The sequence below is a fragment of the Centrocercus urophasianus genome, unplaced genomic scaffold (genome assembly GCF_019232065.1).
Source record: "Centrocercus urophasianus isolate 14NV4802_14NV808 unplaced genomic scaffold, USGS_Curo_1.0 seq_12, whole genome shotgun sequence".
Lineage (NCBI taxonomy): Eukaryota > Metazoa > Chordata > Aves > Galliformes > Phasianidae > Centrocercus > Centrocercus urophasianus.
Genome location: NW_024884364.1, coordinates 54254959 through 54273692, shown reverse-complemented (window position 1 = coordinate 54273692; position 18734 = coordinate 54254959). Strand labels below are relative to the sequence as shown.

At 37.0% G+C, this 18734-nt stretch overlaps 1 protein-coding gene across 1 annotated transcript in view; it reads right to left on the bottom strand.

The window, feature by feature from the left end:
* OCA2 (OCA2 melanosomal transmembrane protein) overlaps positions 1 to 18734 on the bottom strand; it is a 232421-nt gene that overhangs the window by 197607 nt on the left and 16080 nt on the right. The window contains exons 2-5 of the mRNA XM_042810547.1: positions 12206 to 12304; positions 11418 to 11606; positions 7890 to 7947; positions 6752 to 6824 (exon numbers count right to left, since the gene is read on the bottom strand). Coding sequence (XP_042666481.1) covers positions 6752 to 6824; positions 7890 to 7947; positions 11418 to 11606; positions 12206 to 12304 — 419 coding nt within the window. The remainder of the gene's footprint in view (positions 1 to 6751; positions 6825 to 7889; positions 7948 to 11417; positions 11607 to 12205; positions 12305 to 18734) is intronic.

Genomic DNA, 18734 nt, shown 5'->3' with positions numbered 1-18734 from the left:
ACATACATGAACAAACACAAGCATCTATTTGCTTAAAGAAATTTCACAGGAAACCATAAAAATTAACTCCAGAAGTAATGAATCAGGAGACAAACTCCACTTGTGACATGGCATCATAGTTTTTTGGTGTCCTAATACATAATATTACTCTACACTTGAACTATGTGTATATCTCTAACTTGAGACATTAATTATACCTTCTATAAGCCTGCTGACCTAGTTATTAACCCAATGATTTGGGACACTTTTTGACTGTCTGTTTTTTATCAGAAATGTAGCCAGTAATTCATGTCTCAAAAAGCTTCAGGTGCATATAGTTAAGGAGGCTTCCTTTTAAGAAATACTTTTAAAATATATCTTATAATTACTCAGATGTCACATTCAGAAGCTATTATACAGAATGTTTAAAATTAAATGGGGAAAAATGAAACCTTATTTTCAAGAAGAGTGGTTCTTACCTTATTTTCCTCTAAATAGGGGCATACTTAAGAACATTTTTCCATTCTCTTCAAAACATTTATAAAACCATCAGGAAGATTCCTAGCATAAAAACATTCTCCTTTGAGTGCAGGTGGCACTGAACATCATTCTCTGGTCTGCTGAAGTTCCAACAGTTATCTTTCTCCAAACTCTATTTGGCAACTGTCATAATTCCATTGTTACACAGCAGCAGATCGCAGCCTTTATGAAAGGTAGACTCAGGCTAAATTAGGAAAAAACTTCAGCTACACCTAGATAAACCAAAAGGTGGGTTTTTTACCAGCCATTTTTCTCAGTCTGCTCCTCAGCACACTTCTGTCATGCCTTACCTTGGCTTTATATTTCCCTTAAATTACAAGAATGTGGTCTCTTTTCCATTTTGACCATTCATATATGACTTCAACTTTTAGAAACTGTCTTTTTATTTCCAATATTCTCTTTAACTCTGCATTTTAAACATGATACATGTTTTCTTTTTTCTCTTTTCTGAACATTTATGAAACACAGATTTCAGTATGTGCCTTTAAAGCAAGAAATCTCCCTGACAAGATTTAAAGCTGGAGCTGTTATTTTTATTCCACTTTGGCTAAGCTGCCTCATTTTTATGTAGTTCCATTCTTGAAATTATATTACTGTTGTGAATTATCCTGTCAAGGGATTTGGGGTTGCATATGCTTTGTGCACCACTACAGAGTGGCTCTATGTAATTACATCTGGCACCAGACTAGGTCCATCGCTCAGCACTAAACCATGAGCTGTATTTCTGCTCCTAGAAGGTATTTCAGAACACACAAGAGTGACCTCATATCATTTCACTTTTTTGTAGCTTACACAAACCACAAGATGGAACAGGATACAGTGGCTAAACTTATCCTGTTTGATTTATAACAATTTATATTGTTATTTATCTACCAGTTTCTGTTTCCGTGACATGGACATCTGCTTTTGAGTTGTTTGCTTTAATTTGTTTTAAATCATTGAAAAAGGGGAGATGGAATTCATTGTCTCATTTTGCACCATCATATTAGAAGCACCAAGTGTCTATGAACTATATAAATAGAGCCTGGAATGACTGACTCAGGTAGAAGGGATGAGTCACACCCTAAGTACTTCATCCGTGCTTTACTCTCCATCCAGGCATTTATGCCTTATGTACAGAACCATCTGAAAAGCCATTATTGACAGAGACTCTCTATTTGCACGCTGACTTTATGCCTTCTTTAACATCTAGTTACATCATGTACTCTGCTTCCTGTAAAATGTACCTTGAGATTATTACATGTAATGATTTTCTTTCACTGAGCTTCCAATGTGCATATATACTAATGATCCTGATATATTGCTCATGCTGGTTTCTTATGTTTTTCTCATTTTTAAAAGACTTTTTTTCCTCCTGGGCTTTAGAATCTATTTTTATATATTATTCTTAACCAGGGTTAAGAACATTCTAAGAATGTTCTTAGAATTCTTAGAAATTCTACATCTCTCTGCAATTTTGTCTTTTGATCATCTCTTCAAAGTATACAAAGCGGAAATTCATGCTCTTCTATAGCTCTTGGTTTCCCCATTTGAAGAATTCACTGTAATTCCTCCTCCTCTTTTCCCTTTTTGGAGAGTTTGGTTCCATTTTTCTCTACTTTGGTTCCACCCTTTCTCTCTGTGCTCTATCAGTTTCAGAAGTTTCATTAGTTTTCTCAAATATGCCTTGATATTCTGCTTTTTTGCCTGCCAATGAATATGGTCTAGCCTTCATCCATCCTCTTAGAAGCTTGAATACTGCCTGCAGACCAAAATGCTTAGTTCATTTCCAGCAACAAATAATTTTTAAATGTCTTCTTCAAGCAAAAAATGACTGAAGATTGTCTGACAGTAGAGGGCTAAAGCAACATCTGAGGAGTTTGTTTGTTTGTTTTGTTGGTGGTGGTGTTTTGTTTTGGTTGTGTTTTTTTGTTTGTTTGTTTTGTTTTTTCATTCAGTTAGTTACTTATACTGCCTGGGAGAAGAACCCATTTTTTAAGTTCTTGGAAGCTGAAAAGCTTTCAACACCCCAAGCGCATTCTTTTCCTCATAGTCTTTCTTTCTATAAATATCTCTGTCTCAGGGAGCAGAAAAGGTGATTTTCAGTGTCACCAATGGTCATGGCATGATTACAAGTTTTTCTAGTGACCTTTTCTTGCTCTGTGATTAACACATTTGCACCCATCATTCAAACTCATTCTACCTCAGCAAGGAATTTGATAATAAGGTCAGCATATCTTGTTTTCTCTGTCTAATGTCTCCCCTATCAAATTTCATACTTTTTTTTTTCCAAATAGTTTCACTGAATCCAACCAAAATAAGAAATCTAGCCTATTATGTAAATTTTAATATTTTATTACTGCTAAGATATATTTTCTGTTTTCTGATTCTGATATTTTAAGCTTGGCTAAGGCATGATGAAATCTCCCAGAGCTAACAAGGAGAGAGATAAACCAGTGAAAATAGCCACTAGTTAGTCAATTTGACTCTGTTTTTTTAGGGTTCAGTCGTGACATTAGATGATGCATTTTCCCTAAGTTCTGTTTTGTGGTGATAGTACTCAGAGAGCAAGCGAGTAAGGAACTCTTTACAGCAGGTGCTGTGCAAATATAAATAACTTGCAAAATGTCAGTCCTCACTCCAAAGAACTAAAATGAGGAGATATCAAACATATAAAGGAAGCAATCAGATCAGGACTGAAAGGATTTAAAATATATTTAAAAATTGTAGAATTCTTGACCAGATACAGAAAAAAAATCAAATTCCACACCCTAGTTATTATTAGGTTTCAGGACCACAAGAAGTACATTCTGACAAGCAATCTGAAAAAGGAAAACAAAATTGCTGCATCTAGACTGCCCTAACTTTCCCTCATGTATAGCAGTAACTGGCATAAATACTGTGGCTCTTGAGAGGGAAGCAAACAAGACTTGCTGAAAAACCTGTCAGGGACAGAGATGATGTGAGACCCATTGACCCAGGACTGCACTAGAAGAAGATTTACCTTTTCTTTTAAAAAAACTATATTTCTACCATTGAAATATAGAAATAGCAACAAATGTATCAGGGGCAGGGAAAGAAAAGAAGGTACTCTACTAGTGAGACAGGCACTTCTTTAAATGATAATGAATGAATGTAAAGTTTGATTGTGTAATTCCTCAGTAGCGCCCACAAATCCCCACTATTTCTGAATTTCATAAAGCCTAGTTCGATTCCAAAGGTTACTGCAGATTTCTGTTCCAGCTGTCTGTTCCCTGTAGCTTAAGAAACAATTAAAATTTTGCTTAGGTCACGGCAGAAATTTTTTGAAATAAAGGAACAAACAGGATCCATCAAGTATTTCAGAACTTTCTTCAAGACTGAAAACTTCTGTGTTTAATGAATAAGCACAATGAATATTTATTATTCTTTCTGTAATTCACCAGCTAACTGACTGTAGTTACTTGAAAGTTTGAATGGCTTAGGACTTACAGAAAACAAATATGTTCATGTCTTAGGATAGGTACGTGGCAGAACATAGGAAATGCTATAATATTTCAGACTCCATATCTCTTCTTCTATTTTTATAACCCACTTTCCAAAGGCGTATCATCCCTTTAATTATCGATGCTTCCCATTTAACATAAGGCCTTTCAGCCAAAGGTCTGAAAATGCTTCACAGATTTACACTAACAAGGCAATGAATATTGCTTCCTACAGAAAGGCATCCTTTAAGTTTGCCTTATCATAAACTTATTTCTGTCAGGTATTAAAGAGTTGATTGTTAGAATTTAAGAGAAAATAAATCCTAAGTCTTGTCAAAAAGGAACAATATTACCACTACTTTGAAAAAATCGTACTAAATCCACTTAATTTGGGTCTTGCACCAATAGGCAAATTAGAGTTAAAAAACATCTTACATACACAGAAAGCTTCTACTAATCACAGGAGGAAAGCTTCAATTTTCAGAAACTACAGCCAGCACAGTTCAGCACTACAGTCTGCTTAGAATCCATGGGGATAGATAAAGCAAAGGGAGATATACGTGAGATACTAAAATGTACACAGAAGTTAGTGGGGAAAAATCAACCAAAGTAAATGCAAGCAATAAACAAAGGTATGGAAACATCAAACAGGAGCTAGAGAAAATGGAAAAGTGCTAAAGACACACTATATTAGAAGTAGCAGCCAGAGACAGAAAGTCACAGCTCCAAACAAGTCTGACACCTTGTGTGCATGAGAGAAAAAAAAAACACAAATATCTAAGCAACACCAGAATGATGAAGTCTAGTGACTCCATTTGATTTTTTAATTATTTAAATTTCCACCTTTAGTTTATTATTTTTCAGATTTTTCTAGTGTATGCATATGTATTCATAAGAGTGTATATACTCAATACACAATTCAAAATACATGAGCTTTTCTGGAAAAGCATAATAATGAGATGAAGGATTTAAAAAAAAAATAAAACAAGTAAATGATACTTAGTACCTATTAAACATATTTCAACTGCTTTTGACACATGAGCAAGGAGGAAAGAGCATATCATTAGCATAATTTAGTATCACATGAGCTAAGACACTTCCACCCATAATCTCATGCACAACCTCTATGGGCTTGGTGACAAGAGCTATCACAGCACACCTGTCTGCCTACCATGAAATTCTTGTAGACATTCAGACTACCTCTTAACGTCCACTGAGAATACTGCAATCTTCAGCCAGCATAAATTACATCTTCGACACTGCTTTCTGAATGGTTAGTGTTATCCAAGCCTAGCCAAAAGGTTTTTCACCATGTAACAAAGCAACACAAACACATGAGCTTATGTCTGCATGACCAAAGACTAGTAGCAGTGGTGAGATGACATTCAGAATTGTTCACACCTTTTCCAAATCTCACTTAGAAACAAATTTCTCTCAATGACCCTTCTGCTTGAATTATTCTGTCACCTTGAAAACGAAACAAGACTTTTCTGGATTGCTTACTCCCAGCTCAGTGAGTAGGAATGAAAGGACAGAATGTCTAGCGTTCAACATATATGACACAAACAAGCTTCACCTCCAGGTTTGTCAGATAAAGAAAGAGAATGCTATATTCTGTCTGACAGCTATTTGGCTAAAGCATCTTGACATTACATGTAAAACATGAAATAAAGAAATACTTGATTGTAATCATTATCCCAGTCCGAATAGCACTCCCTGAAACAAGAAAAAAGAATAACCAGTTGCAGAATCAATGCTCACAGAGCAGTAACTGTGGTTCCAAAAATCTGTGGAAAGAGACCCAGTCCTCAAGTTATGCTATGATAGTTGACTACAACTTGATCTCAAAGACTTGATGCCAATACACCCTGATTCAGCAAACTGAGTTATTACAGCCCTGGTGCGATGGGAGCTAACTGGTGAGGTTTCATTTGTCCTGCTAATGCTCTCTTGCTCTCTTCCAAAAAGCAGTCCCTGCTTCTCACTATAAATTGCCCCCAAGCACTAACCTTTTCTTCCTCATCTACCCTACTAATAGCTGTGTAACATTGTTTGCAATAGTGCCATTATTTGCAATAGTGAGAACGCTAACAAATCTGCTTAGAATGGACTCTGCCTCCTTAAAGCTATGGACCTGTCTAATTAAATAGAAAAAATGAATCTTTCAAGAATTAACTCTTATTGCACCTTTTCAAAAGATGATGCTCCCTAGATGCTCATAAAATATATCCATAGTGAATCATCTTCCAATATTAGTAAAAGAAATTGCAGATCAAACTGATAAAATTAGAAATATATTGGAAACAAGAAAGGTAGTTTATTAGCAAAAGTTTTTGATTGCTTACTAACTGAATGTTCATCATGCTCATCCCTCAAAGGCCTTTCAAACACAGGTTTGCATTCACCTGCAATGAATCATGCATCAAGATCCTCAAAACATGCTACAGATGATAGCCCCTGGCCGGGGGAGTAATGGCTGCAGCCATTGGACTGTACTAGTCACAGTCATGGCTATTTTCTAGAAGCTGATCTCATCAGGATTTCAAACTTCAGGTTTCATGCAGAATCTCAATGTAAGAACTGGATGGGAACCACAAAGCACCACAGAGAGGCACTATTCATCACGGCCGGCTTGGATGTGATGCACAACTGCAGTTTGCATCAAAGAACAAATCTAAGGGCAGCGCATGCTCTGACGAGACTAAATCCACTCTGACTATAAGAGAGAAAACAGTAATTCAACCATTTCGTTAACAAAGCTTAAGTTTTCTTCAATGAAGGAAGGATACAGAAGCTTTCCAGAGGCGAGACAGCCAACATCTGCCAGGACACACGTTGATCTGGGTAAATGCCAAACAAAATCTAGAGAAAAAAAATATCTTAAGCTTATATCAGAAACTTCAAGACTTTCAAACAATACATAAAATCTTAAGATTGCTTTCAGTATTTCAGGTAAGTTTCCCCCAAAGCTGAAAAGCAGCCCAGGTACACATGTCAAGGACAAGTAATTTTCCCTCAGTGAACTTACGACAGGTCACATTTTCAATATATTTTATCCCAGTGTTTCTACAGACACCATGGTTAGGTGAATTTAAGAAAAATGATTATGAACTTACATGGTTAGAGAGGTACAATGAAGAGCAAGAGCAGCTCTGGTGGGAAGGGTAGAAGGAAAGAGAACTGAGAATGACAGGACAGGAAAACAAAAAGCTTGCCTGGAGTCTTCAGCAAAAGAAGAGAAGGACAGAATAATTTTCAGAGAAAGACAAGGTCAACAAAGGAAGAAAAAAGTACCATAGAGTAGTAAAAGAGAATGAAGAGTGTGACAAAACAGAAAGAAAGATTTTTCAAAGACACTCTGGGTCTATCATCTTCCTAGAAATCACAGCTCTTTCCTTGTCTTTTTTCTAGAGTTTCCTTTCAGTCCTCAGTTTTGGGGAAGACCTGCCTACTCTCAGTTACTGTAAATACTCACTAGTGGGAACTGCTCCCAACTGCCCATTTTCAGCAGCCACACAGGAAGCAGAGTGCCTCAAAAAATGTTTACATTTTAGTATCTTCCACAAGAGAACTGCTGCTCAAAAGGCTGTACATGAGGAGATACACACTTTGCCAAGGGGGAAAACATACCAATACTTCCCAGGCTTTAATTAGTATCTGAAGAGCCATCCTAAATGCAGGATTGATTACATAAAAATTCCAACTCTCTCCTAAAACTAAATTCTCTGCCACATTGTCCAGGGTAGAGGGCAGTGCACTGAGCAGTTGTCTAATTAGGCATAAGGACCAGAACACTATTTCTAGTTTTTACCATCTTGTTCCCATCCATGAGACATTATTTTATCACCTAAAACCAAATATCATTTTCAACTAATCGTAAGAAATGTAATAGGAGAAAGAGGAAAAGATAGCTAATTCAATACTTACAGAGCAGACTACCACAAAGATAAAAAGGACTGAAATTTTCAGGAATTTTAGACAGCACCTGAAATGTAAGAAGCATGTATTTAGTACACAGTTATTTTAAAACAAACCTTTTCTATATTTTTAATAGTTCTGCCATTTCAGATATTGAGAACTTAAGAATAATAACATACCATGTCAGAGCATGGACATCACGCTACACAAGGGCATGGGAAGCCTTGCTGACTATAAGGACTCTGTCCTCACTTCGCTGCCAGCCTTCTCTCATTGAATGAGAGGGAGTTTATGTCCCTTAGAAAAGCTGAACGAAGGCTACAGAATGAGCTAGTGTTGAGACTTGGAGCAATCTCCCTTGGGTGGCTCCCAACAGATCCTTTGCCACTCTTTGACCTCTTCTTGGGCTTCAAAGGAGCACAGCCCTTTGCAGGAAGGTAGAACACAGGAAGATGGCACAACTGAGTGGAAAGGTCGAACTGCTGCATAGAGGGGTACTTTCGTGAATAAATTGCTTAAACCAGTCTTCTAGTAGGCATCCTGACATTCACTTTGAAGACAAGAACAGTCTTTAAGGATATCCTGGTCTTAAATATTGTCTCTTCAAATTAAGTATACTTTGTGAGCAACTCTAGAATGTTCTAGCAAATCTAGATTTTTTTTTCCATAGTACACATGTGCCAGGAAACGGCCAGTTCTGGAGATACAATGCCATCAAATCTTCCAAAATGTCAGAGCTTATTGTTGAGTGGCCTAAACAAGAACAATTCTGAACTGAAATATTGAAACTTTATGTTTTCTAGTAAGAAATCTTAAGATTTATCATTTTTTAATCACCACATTGTTTTTTTTTAAATCTTACCATAAAAGGCAATTCTTTAATTATTTTCTTGTTGCCCATCAAAATGTTGCACAGATGTCTTAATTTACAGAACTCTTTTTGCTTATTTGCCCTTATCTCACCTCTTCACTAATTGAAGACATTGATGTTCTTACCCCATTTTTTCCAAAAGTAAACATTCAAACATTGCTTTTCTGAGAGAATGACAAATGCAAGGTTTGATTTAAGCCTGATGACAAGCAAGAAGAAAAATATTTCACGTTACTGGGATAATTAGTTGAGAAAGAAGCAGTGCAATAAATAACTCAATTGACAGATGCTTTGGAACAAAATATTAAAGTGAAGTAATCTGAAGACAGTCAGAAATAACTTCTAGTCACAGTGGAAGTAAGTCCCTAAATCAAGTTCACTGAGAAAAAACAACATCCCTTCCTCACTAGACTTCTCCAAAAAAAAAAAAAAAAAAAGCAGAAAAAGATACAGTATCTGATGAAAAGACCATGCCACAGTCAAACTGCAACAGAGGGGCTACAACACCCTAGGAGATGCAAGTGGTAACAATTATATGCGAACTTTGAACTGGGATAAACATCTATGGAAGGTTGGGGATGATAAAAAGTCAGCGAGGTAGCTTCCAGAAGCACCAGTTAGTCCTTCTCTACTGCAAATCAAGTTGAGGTGGGAGAGAGGATAATAAAGTTTTAAAAAAGAGGAATGACAACAAAAGCCATTATCAGCACCCCACAGCTGATAACTTCTTTCATTACTGTATGATTTATGGAAAACATTGCCATCTTAGTCATGCATCATCTATCCTATCTATCTACTCTCCCTATCTTCACATCACAGTTGTTTCAGTATTTTTGAGGGCTTGTTATGTTATGAATTACTAAAGCCCAGTCCACATTGGTTTAGTTTTAATGTGTTCAACATTTTCTGTTTGCACTTCCAAATTATCATTTCAAATAACAATAATTCAAATTGCTATTGAAAAAAGAAACAGCAATAACTCATTTTTAACATAAAGGAGAAAACAAGAAGCATTAATTAAAACTTATAAATTCATAACCATTTGTCTGTGAATAACAGAAACTCATCTCAAGGAGTTGACAAGATGTGATAAAAAACAGCTTTTGGAAGTGGTTATTTTATTAAACATAGAATTTAGAAGCCTCTTTTCCTCCCTTCTGTTTGTTTTCATGGCATTTTGTATTAAGGAAGCAGTACTTTTAACATCTTATATTTGAGAAGTGATGAGTCTTTGACTCGTCTGTGTTTTCCAATCTGTCTCTTTCTGCTGCACTAATCTGGCACAGCGATGCAAGTACAAACTCTGTGCCAAACTCTCTACTGATATATGCCTCCAGCACAATCCTACCTGACTTTAGTTGAAAATGCATGAAATACAAATCTGTGAAGGACTTCACTCCTTGTTTTAAACCAAATGAATTTTAGTCTGATCTGCACATCAGGCAGTTTAGCTCCATTTATTATCTCTGTGGAGTTATGCTGATTTGCAACATCTAAGGAGCTGGCCCCAGATGTACAACCAGCACTATAGCAATGAAAACATTTCACAGAAAGTTCTGCCAGAGAAATACACTACCCCCATAAACGTATACTATACTGGAAACAATTGATTCTACTCTCCTGCTCAATGCTTTTGTTCCATCAAATACAAGGAAAGCTACAGAGAGCATGAAGAAAGACGTCTGCCAAATTTCTTCACATCTGCTCATATTGCACTAATTGCAGCCATTGAAATTCTCCTGCTCCATTTGTTCAGTAGCGTACAGGAGCGTGGCACTCCACACAATACCATATGCACAATGAAAGAAGGAAGACAATTGTGAAATGATGAGCTAAGACAGCATACAGACTGCGAAAAGAGTCATAGACTTCTTGTCAGAAAAGGCTCCATGGATCAACATGTAGATAGGGGCATGAAGTGCTCGGGCTCCATGCAAACTGCAGAGCTATTAGCAATTCAAACCAGAACAAGAAGAAATGTTGAAAATCTAGAAGTGGCAGAGAGAGTTTGTATCTGAGACTAAAGGCTTTGCTAGCTATTATTCAGGTGAAAATATCCTGAGAACATTTGAATTTAAGCTCTTATTATATTGATATTTTTCAGTACATTAAAATATTTCAACTTCATCCCTGCCTAAATGAGGTAAAAGACTACTTTGAGATAAAGAGTGAAATATATTAATGTACTTAAAGACAAAAAAGTTCTTGGTTATATTTTGCATTGCATATTCATGAAAAGCTACTATGATGATTCCAGAAACACTGTTAGGTAAGTAGAAGACTGCTCATCTATCTTTCTATAAGGAGAGAGATATACATTTCAGTTAAAGATAAATATTTCTTCAAAAAAACTGAAAAGTGAAAAACAAAACTGTGAAAAAGCCAAGAGGCTTTCAAAATATTGAAAGCAATAGAAACATTATTTAAATTCAGATTTAAAATAGGTATCTTGATTAATGCTTCTAAGAGCAAAGAGCTATTGATCATTGGATAGAGGCTGTAATCAGTTTCATCAGGATTTATTTATAAGCTATCAATGGTAAAATATACCCTAAATATGGAGCATTATATTATTCATTTGCAGAAAATATATCATTTTCTAGCCATCTATACTTTGAAACTGCTGAAACTTTAAAAAGTAAATAAAATAATGTTTGAATTCAGACCTCATCTTTGTTAAATTGAACTTGACATGAAGGTTATCCAAGATTTCATATTTCTCAGAAGAAGCAGATCTAGACAAACTGGTCATTTCACTTCCCAGATGAAATCTCTGTTCAAATTCGGCAGAGCTGTTGTCCCATGAATCATCATCTGTGGTAAAATCTGGGTTATGAAGACCCATGCATGGCAACCTGTCACATATTTTCAGTAAAGAGAAAGTAAAACAGTAGTTTATTTCAACAGATATGAGATGCAACTGATCTTACATATGCTTAGCTTCTCTGTAATAGATTTTAATGGAAAAAAAATCATATAAAGATATTTATTCAGTAGAGACTGAGCTCCTCTTGATGGCACAACTAGATAGACAGAGAAGCAAAAGCCTTATGATGTTTAGGTGCACCTGAAAGAACGAGCATTTTGAAGCACCAGACATACATGCCTCTGAATTTGATGTGTAATGCACAAGAAGAAGAATCCATCTTATAGCTCTACTGTGTCTTGAAATGCACCTAATGCAACACAATATGAAGAAAATGAGAGCAACCTGCAGTTGCTTATCCCAAGGTATCTCTAATCAACCTGACCTGCGACCTTACATCATTCCCTATCTCATTTATAGCCCCTTCTTTCCACTCAAACTACTTCAGAGTAATTCTCTGCTCACAACTTCTGACATCCACTTTATTTCCCATTAGGTTTGATGTCAGAATATAAGAAAGAACCATGCACAATTAAATAGAAGAGAGCTTAGGAAAAATGTATTTTGAGTAAAATGAAAGTAACTCACCCATTTTCCTCTGAGGAAACCTTCAGCAGTGGTGTCTTCTCTGTAAAGCAAGTGGTTCTTGACCTTGAGCTGAACAATTTGGAAAAATTGAAGTGGTATCTTTGGAGAGGGGAAAAAAAGAACTGTAAGTCTGTAGTACAATGATTCACTATGGTTCTACAGAATAATTTGCTACACACACATCTAACTAGTTCAATGTTACGTAGGAATGGTTTTCTCTTAGCTTGAGGTTTTCACAAAGTTTGAACTAGTCATAGTAGCTACTCCCTTGTAGTCACAGTTGACTGCATGAGTGAAATTTACCTCATCCTAGAAGTGATGTCAAAAACAGTCATTGAAATTCTCTCCAAATGCCAGATGAGCAATAGATAAATAACTCACATTTAGATGTTTACATTTTACAAACCTAACTTCATAATGGAAGATTAAAACTAAAATATATTCCAACCCAATCCATTCTATGATTCTATATAACTTTGTGCATGCATACTACATAAAAACATAAAATAAAGGATAATTTCTGCCATTTGGAACACGGACCAGAGAAACATACGATCTCTCCAGCAACCATGTCACCCCCTACATTAGGGAAGAAAGCTTTATCTGGTGCACAGTTGTTTCCAAAAGACTCTGTCCAGTCTTTATCCTGGTGCTGCAGATAATTAAGTAAGATACGGAGATTAAGCTATATCTGGCCATATTGCAGCTTAACATATTTAATAAGTCTTTTGCTAATATATAAATCCAAAAGCTTAAGAAACAGTTGAAGAGAACCAAGAATGACAAAGGGGGTTTAACTTTGGGGCAGGCTTCTGAGAGAGATGAAATAATTGAGACATTTAGAGCAGTTTCCAAGACCTGGTTTTTCCAGGGGCATTTCCTATTAAAATAAACATTATTTAGATGAACATAAATTCATCCAATTCATAATTGCAGGCCCTCACCACCAGAAAGTCCCAAAGAAATTTTCTAGACATGCAGCGAATATACAGATCTCATTACTTCTGGAGAGGCCTAGATGCAATGGCCACAAGAGCTGCAAGGAAACACAAAATGACTTGCTATTGCTGGACTGTGATCAGTTCAGAATAGGGCCGCAGAAATTATTGGGGAACTGAAGTATCTCTCTTATGAGAAATGGCTAAGAGAGTTGGGGCTGTTCAGCTGGAGGAGAGGAATCTCAGGAGAGATCTCATCAATGTCTATAAACACCTGAAGAAAGGTGCAAAGAGGCAAGCACTTATATGTGGCACCCAGGGCCAGTACAAGAGGCACTGGGCAAACACTGGGACACAGGAGGATGCCTCTGAATACCAGAAGCATCCTGTGCTGTGTGGGTTACAGAGCAGTGGCACAGGCTGCCCAGAGGCTGTGGGGTCTCCTCCTTGGGGATCTCCAGCAGCCGCATGGACATGGCACTGGGCACCCTGCTCTGGGTGGCCCTGCTGGAACAGAGACTGGCCAAATAGACACAGAGGGCCCTGCCAGGTTCAGCCATTCTGTGATCCTATCAACCTCCCATTAATGAATCATCTTGCTTGTTTAATTGTGCTACCAGTTCAGAAGTCATGCTAGGTGTGGAGAAGATGCATGTGATTATTTCAGCCAGGAGTGGCCACAGCCCTCATACAAGCTCTGCTTTAGGTATTGTATTTGCAGTCCCAATGAAAGAGAACACAATGTTAGAAAGAGAATGAACTATCCAACGCCTCAGGTGAAATGCAAAGCAGATTAGAATTCAGGTGCTACATTGCACTGACAGTTCATCTGTGAAGAGATGATTGCATGCTCCAAAGTTATTGAAGTGCTTCCTTTTATAAGTAGGAGAGCATAATTCACACAAAATGCCTAAGTGGACAAACTGATACTTTAAAGCAAGTGCTATTCTAGTCTTATCATAGCCTTAGATGTGAAAGATTACTTAGAGCTTTCACAGAATGAAATCCATAAAGATAGTAAAAATACTATTATGACTTCAAGCATGTGTTCACTGAGTACTGCCTGTATGTTTCTGGTTAATCCTGGCAATCCGCTACCTTTGAAATCTGCACTCAAAGGTGGCACAGTTAATAAAAATTCTGATGATGGTCCTTGAACTTGCACATTCGGAAATTTAACTGATGCAAAGACTGATTGACTGATTCTGCTGCTAACACACACACACACAGAATAATAATGGTTCCAAAAAGTATAAATTATATACTGCTCTAATCTAACCTTGCATTATTCACGTCATTAAGCATTACAAGCTTGTTTTTATTCCTTTCCTCCTAGAATGTGTGCAAAATCTAAGAGCAGTAACCAGAAAACTTTCCATAAATGTTTCCATTTTCTGCTTCATTGTTGGAAGGTGATACCAACACTGCCTTGTGTTATCTATGTATATATGCATAAACATACACATACACATACACAAGACAATCTTTATCCTCAAGAAACAGTGAGGGCAAAGGACAGTGTTCTGCCACCACAAACCCACTATATCCACTTCAGTGTTGAGGTATGTTAGGGGTGCAGAGTAGAGACTCCTCACACACAAATTCTCACATGGGTGAAAAGGAAAGCAGAAGGTGAAACAGCAGATCATGCTGTCTCTGTGTACACAGTTGCTTGGTAGTCACATATGAGTTTGGAAAAAAAAATTCTGAAACTGCTTTTAACCCAGTAGGTTTCCACTACTGAGATAAAAGTGCTGATAGCAGAATGGCTGAAGTAGCTATGACACTCTGGTAAATTCAGAATTGGCGGTTTGTTCAGACAAACTTGAGTGAACTCGAAACTTTCAGTTTCAAGACACAAGAGCTGATATATTCTGCTCCTTGCCTGAGAGTGCATGGAAAGTATTCATTGCTACCATGAATGAGCGACCACCAGACAAACAGTGCTGAAGGGCAAAACAACTACAACCGTGGCAACCAGGAGACAACCAAGGCTTGGTGGAAGATAGTTGAAACAATTTAATCTGAAGTGAATCTTAGAATCACTAAGGTTGGAAAAGACCTCCAAGATTATCTAGGCCAACTGTCCACGCATCATCAATATTGCCCACTAAACCATATCCTTAATACTACATCTACCCTTTCCTTAAACATCTCCAGGGACGGTGATGCCACCTCCCTGGACAGCCTGTTCCAATACATCACCACTCTTTCTGAAAATAAATTCTTCCTAATACACAATCCCAAAAATTCATAAACATAGTTAAAAACATCACTTTCTTTCTTCTGCATATCTATTATTCCCACTGGCTAGTGTGTCCCTTGCAATTAATTCTCAAATGGGACTAAAGGTCTTCACAGGCTGACAAGAATGGCCAATACAGTAAAACTTGGAAGGTTCTTTAGAAAAAGAGAAAACCATTAGTACAGGACAACATCAATTTGCAGAAAGTAAAAACGCATGGGCAAGAATAAGCAGCAGGAAATAGCCAGGCTTCACAAAGCAAAAATAATTAGAGGAAAAGGAGGAGAGCTTCAAGATCCCCATGATTTGATTACTCTAATTAGAGTATGAGAGTAATATAAACAATAAAGCTAATTAGTTATAAAAGACTCTTGAAGGCTGAAAGCTCTAGGAAAAAAAGTTGGAAAAAACATCATGAAAGAGTAGCACAGACTACAATAGTGACAGTCATCCCTGAATGGAAAGCCTAATGTGAGCACCTCTGTGTATCTCCCACACTTTCACGAAGACACTGAGGCAGGATTTGGTCATCAGCTTCAGATCTTTTGCAAGCAAAACCTAGGAATGCCCAGAGACCCTTTACTATTACAGAAGCAAGTCTGCAGTGCCTAAAAAGCTATCAGCATCATTCTCAGGACTCCTCAGTCCTGCAAGCAGCTTTCAGTCATGACACTGTGTAAGTGAGGAAAAGAAATCAGAGTGGTGTATTTCAAAAGCTGTGCTCAGTCTATACTGATCAAAACAGCTGGAAACTTTGTTCATGCTTACTTACTAGTACAATCCATCTCTACCAATCAATTCAGCAACTTTACCAAGAAACTAATTACTAAGTCACCTGGCTAGCACAACATTACAGATTGGTCTGCTTCTAGGATTAAAAGACTGGTCTGAATTTATACTACTGTGATGAGATAGTAAACAGGGTACTAATTTTAATCTCACAATTCAGGGTCAGCAGTCATTAATATTTTAAACATCACACGGAAAGGTGTGAAATAATTGAATTTTTCATGTGTTTTTATATGCACATACAGATAGACCTTTGCACAAAAAATAAACATTTATACCATACTTTCCTTTCAATAGGATGGGAAAAAAAACTGAAAAAGATAATTCTACAGAAACACTTTCATTCTTCTGAGTCACCATTCCATAAAATTAGAAAGCATTCAACCAACCAAAGTCTTGGAAAATGTATTTGATAAGGATTCTTTCAAAGACTCATAAAGCACCACTCGTACAGAAAGAAACAGGTAGAACTGATAGAAAAACAAGTAGTCCTGCTCCCCCCCCTCCCCTCCCTAGTCACAGGCGTGGTCACATTCCTTGCCACGTTTTTTCAGCTGGGCATGGTTTTTCTTTTTTTAATTAAATCTTTCAAACAGAAGATTGTTCTTAACCACTTAGCTGCTGCTGTGACAGCCTTGTATGCAGATTTTGGTTCTCTACACAGGAACGTGAGTTTCTTCTGCGTTTTCTGAACTTCTTGCTTGTAAAGTCATACCACTGCTAATCCTTCAAGCAATTACAATTGTTCCTGTCTCCATAGTAACCCAGAAGAGAAATTAGCATCACAGGAGGGCTGTCCATAATGCAGAAGATAGAGCAGTTTCCTCCAAATCATGAAAGTGTCCGTAGATGAAGCTACAGCTGTCTGACAGCAGCTGGAGAAGGATCCCATTTATACATTACAAAACATATGGATCTGAATACAAACCAAGTGCATCGCAGTAGCCCCCACAATCTGAAGATATGCCACTGCTCCCAGGCATGAGCAAAGCTCACACTTTTTGGTGGTAATTTGTACTTCATTACAGCTTCTCATTAGAGATGTGACCAATCTCCTACACTCATTCTGGAAGTTAAGGGAGAAGCAGGTTCCCCCAACCTCCAGGACATGCAGAAAAACACAAGGAGAGCCGAAGAGGAAATGAAAGGAAGTGAGACTCTCCAACTGTTCCCACTGATGGGATGACAACTCTTCAGACATTATGCAGAATCAGTGGCATATAAGCGCTACAACAACCAGCTACCATGTTTCATTAACTGCAGATTATTGCTTCCAGTGTCTGCAGTGGACTCTGGATGAAGTCCACACAAAGAATTCCATTCCTGCCCTTGAACATCAGACCTGACCTAGAATATATGGACACTGACTTTTCAGGTTTTTCCTAACATGATTATGCATGCCCTTCTGAATGAAAGAAAAAAGAAGAGTTTGTATTAGGAACTATTGTTCAGCAATAAGCAATCTTTTAATCCCAAGTACTCCGAAAGAAGTAAGCATCCTACAGGAATCTTAGGGAAAAAAAAGATCATGCTCATCCCAGTTAGCTGGCAAAGACGTAAAATACTTGGTAGGTTTTGCTGGAGCCTATTATTTAGACTCATATTGAAAAGATTAATCATGCCAACACAGTGCATTAAGTTTTCACTCTCTAAAATAAAAAGCATACATTTTAAACAATGGAAAATATGATGCTTCATCTGCCATATGCTAAGTTGTGCATGCAAGCGTTGGCAAAGGAGTTATTTCTATGACAACAGTAAGCAAAAATTCTCACTTAATAATTCTACAGAAAGGATTGGGTCAGAATTGAGGAACTGCACATGGAAGCACTGTCCATTGGACATCAAGAGTTTGGAATGTAAGTTATTGAAATATTAATTATATAAAACGTTAGAAGAAGAATTACATCAGGAAAAAAAAGAAGTGTTAGCATACTTCCCTGAATTAGTAGTCACTAAAAGCTTTGTAAGTGTGAAACTCCCTCTTAAACCGAAGTTCAGGTGTACTATAAAGCCAAGAGATTATAACAAAGCTAAGCTAAGTTTCCTACAGGAGGAGACCTAAATATGAGAGACAATTAGTCATGTAGGAGGTTAGTAACAACTGTAAGACATTAATTTATCATTTCCGCATTGTTATAGGCTAAAGACTAATTTGAGAAACACTGTCTTCTCTGATTGGAGAACATTTATCCTCACACCAAGTCATACGTACTGAACTAATTACTTTTATTATAAGTGTAAACAAGCATATCACGGAAATAAATAGAAAGACTCCTTTTTTTAATGGAAAAGAAAAACAAAACCAAAAAACAAAAAAGAAAAATACACAAAAGCAACCCCATACCAGCATTTGACCACATATTTAAATTAAAACATATTCTTCCAAAAGATTTGGTAGTTGTTAATACCAAATGAAATCCACTTTATTTCACAATATTTATGTGGTACAAACTGTGCAGACCAAAACCATAGCATTCAGCTTCTAAACATTAAGTGTAAACTAAACAGCTGTATGCAAACATCCATCAACATCATTATATGCACACATATTATA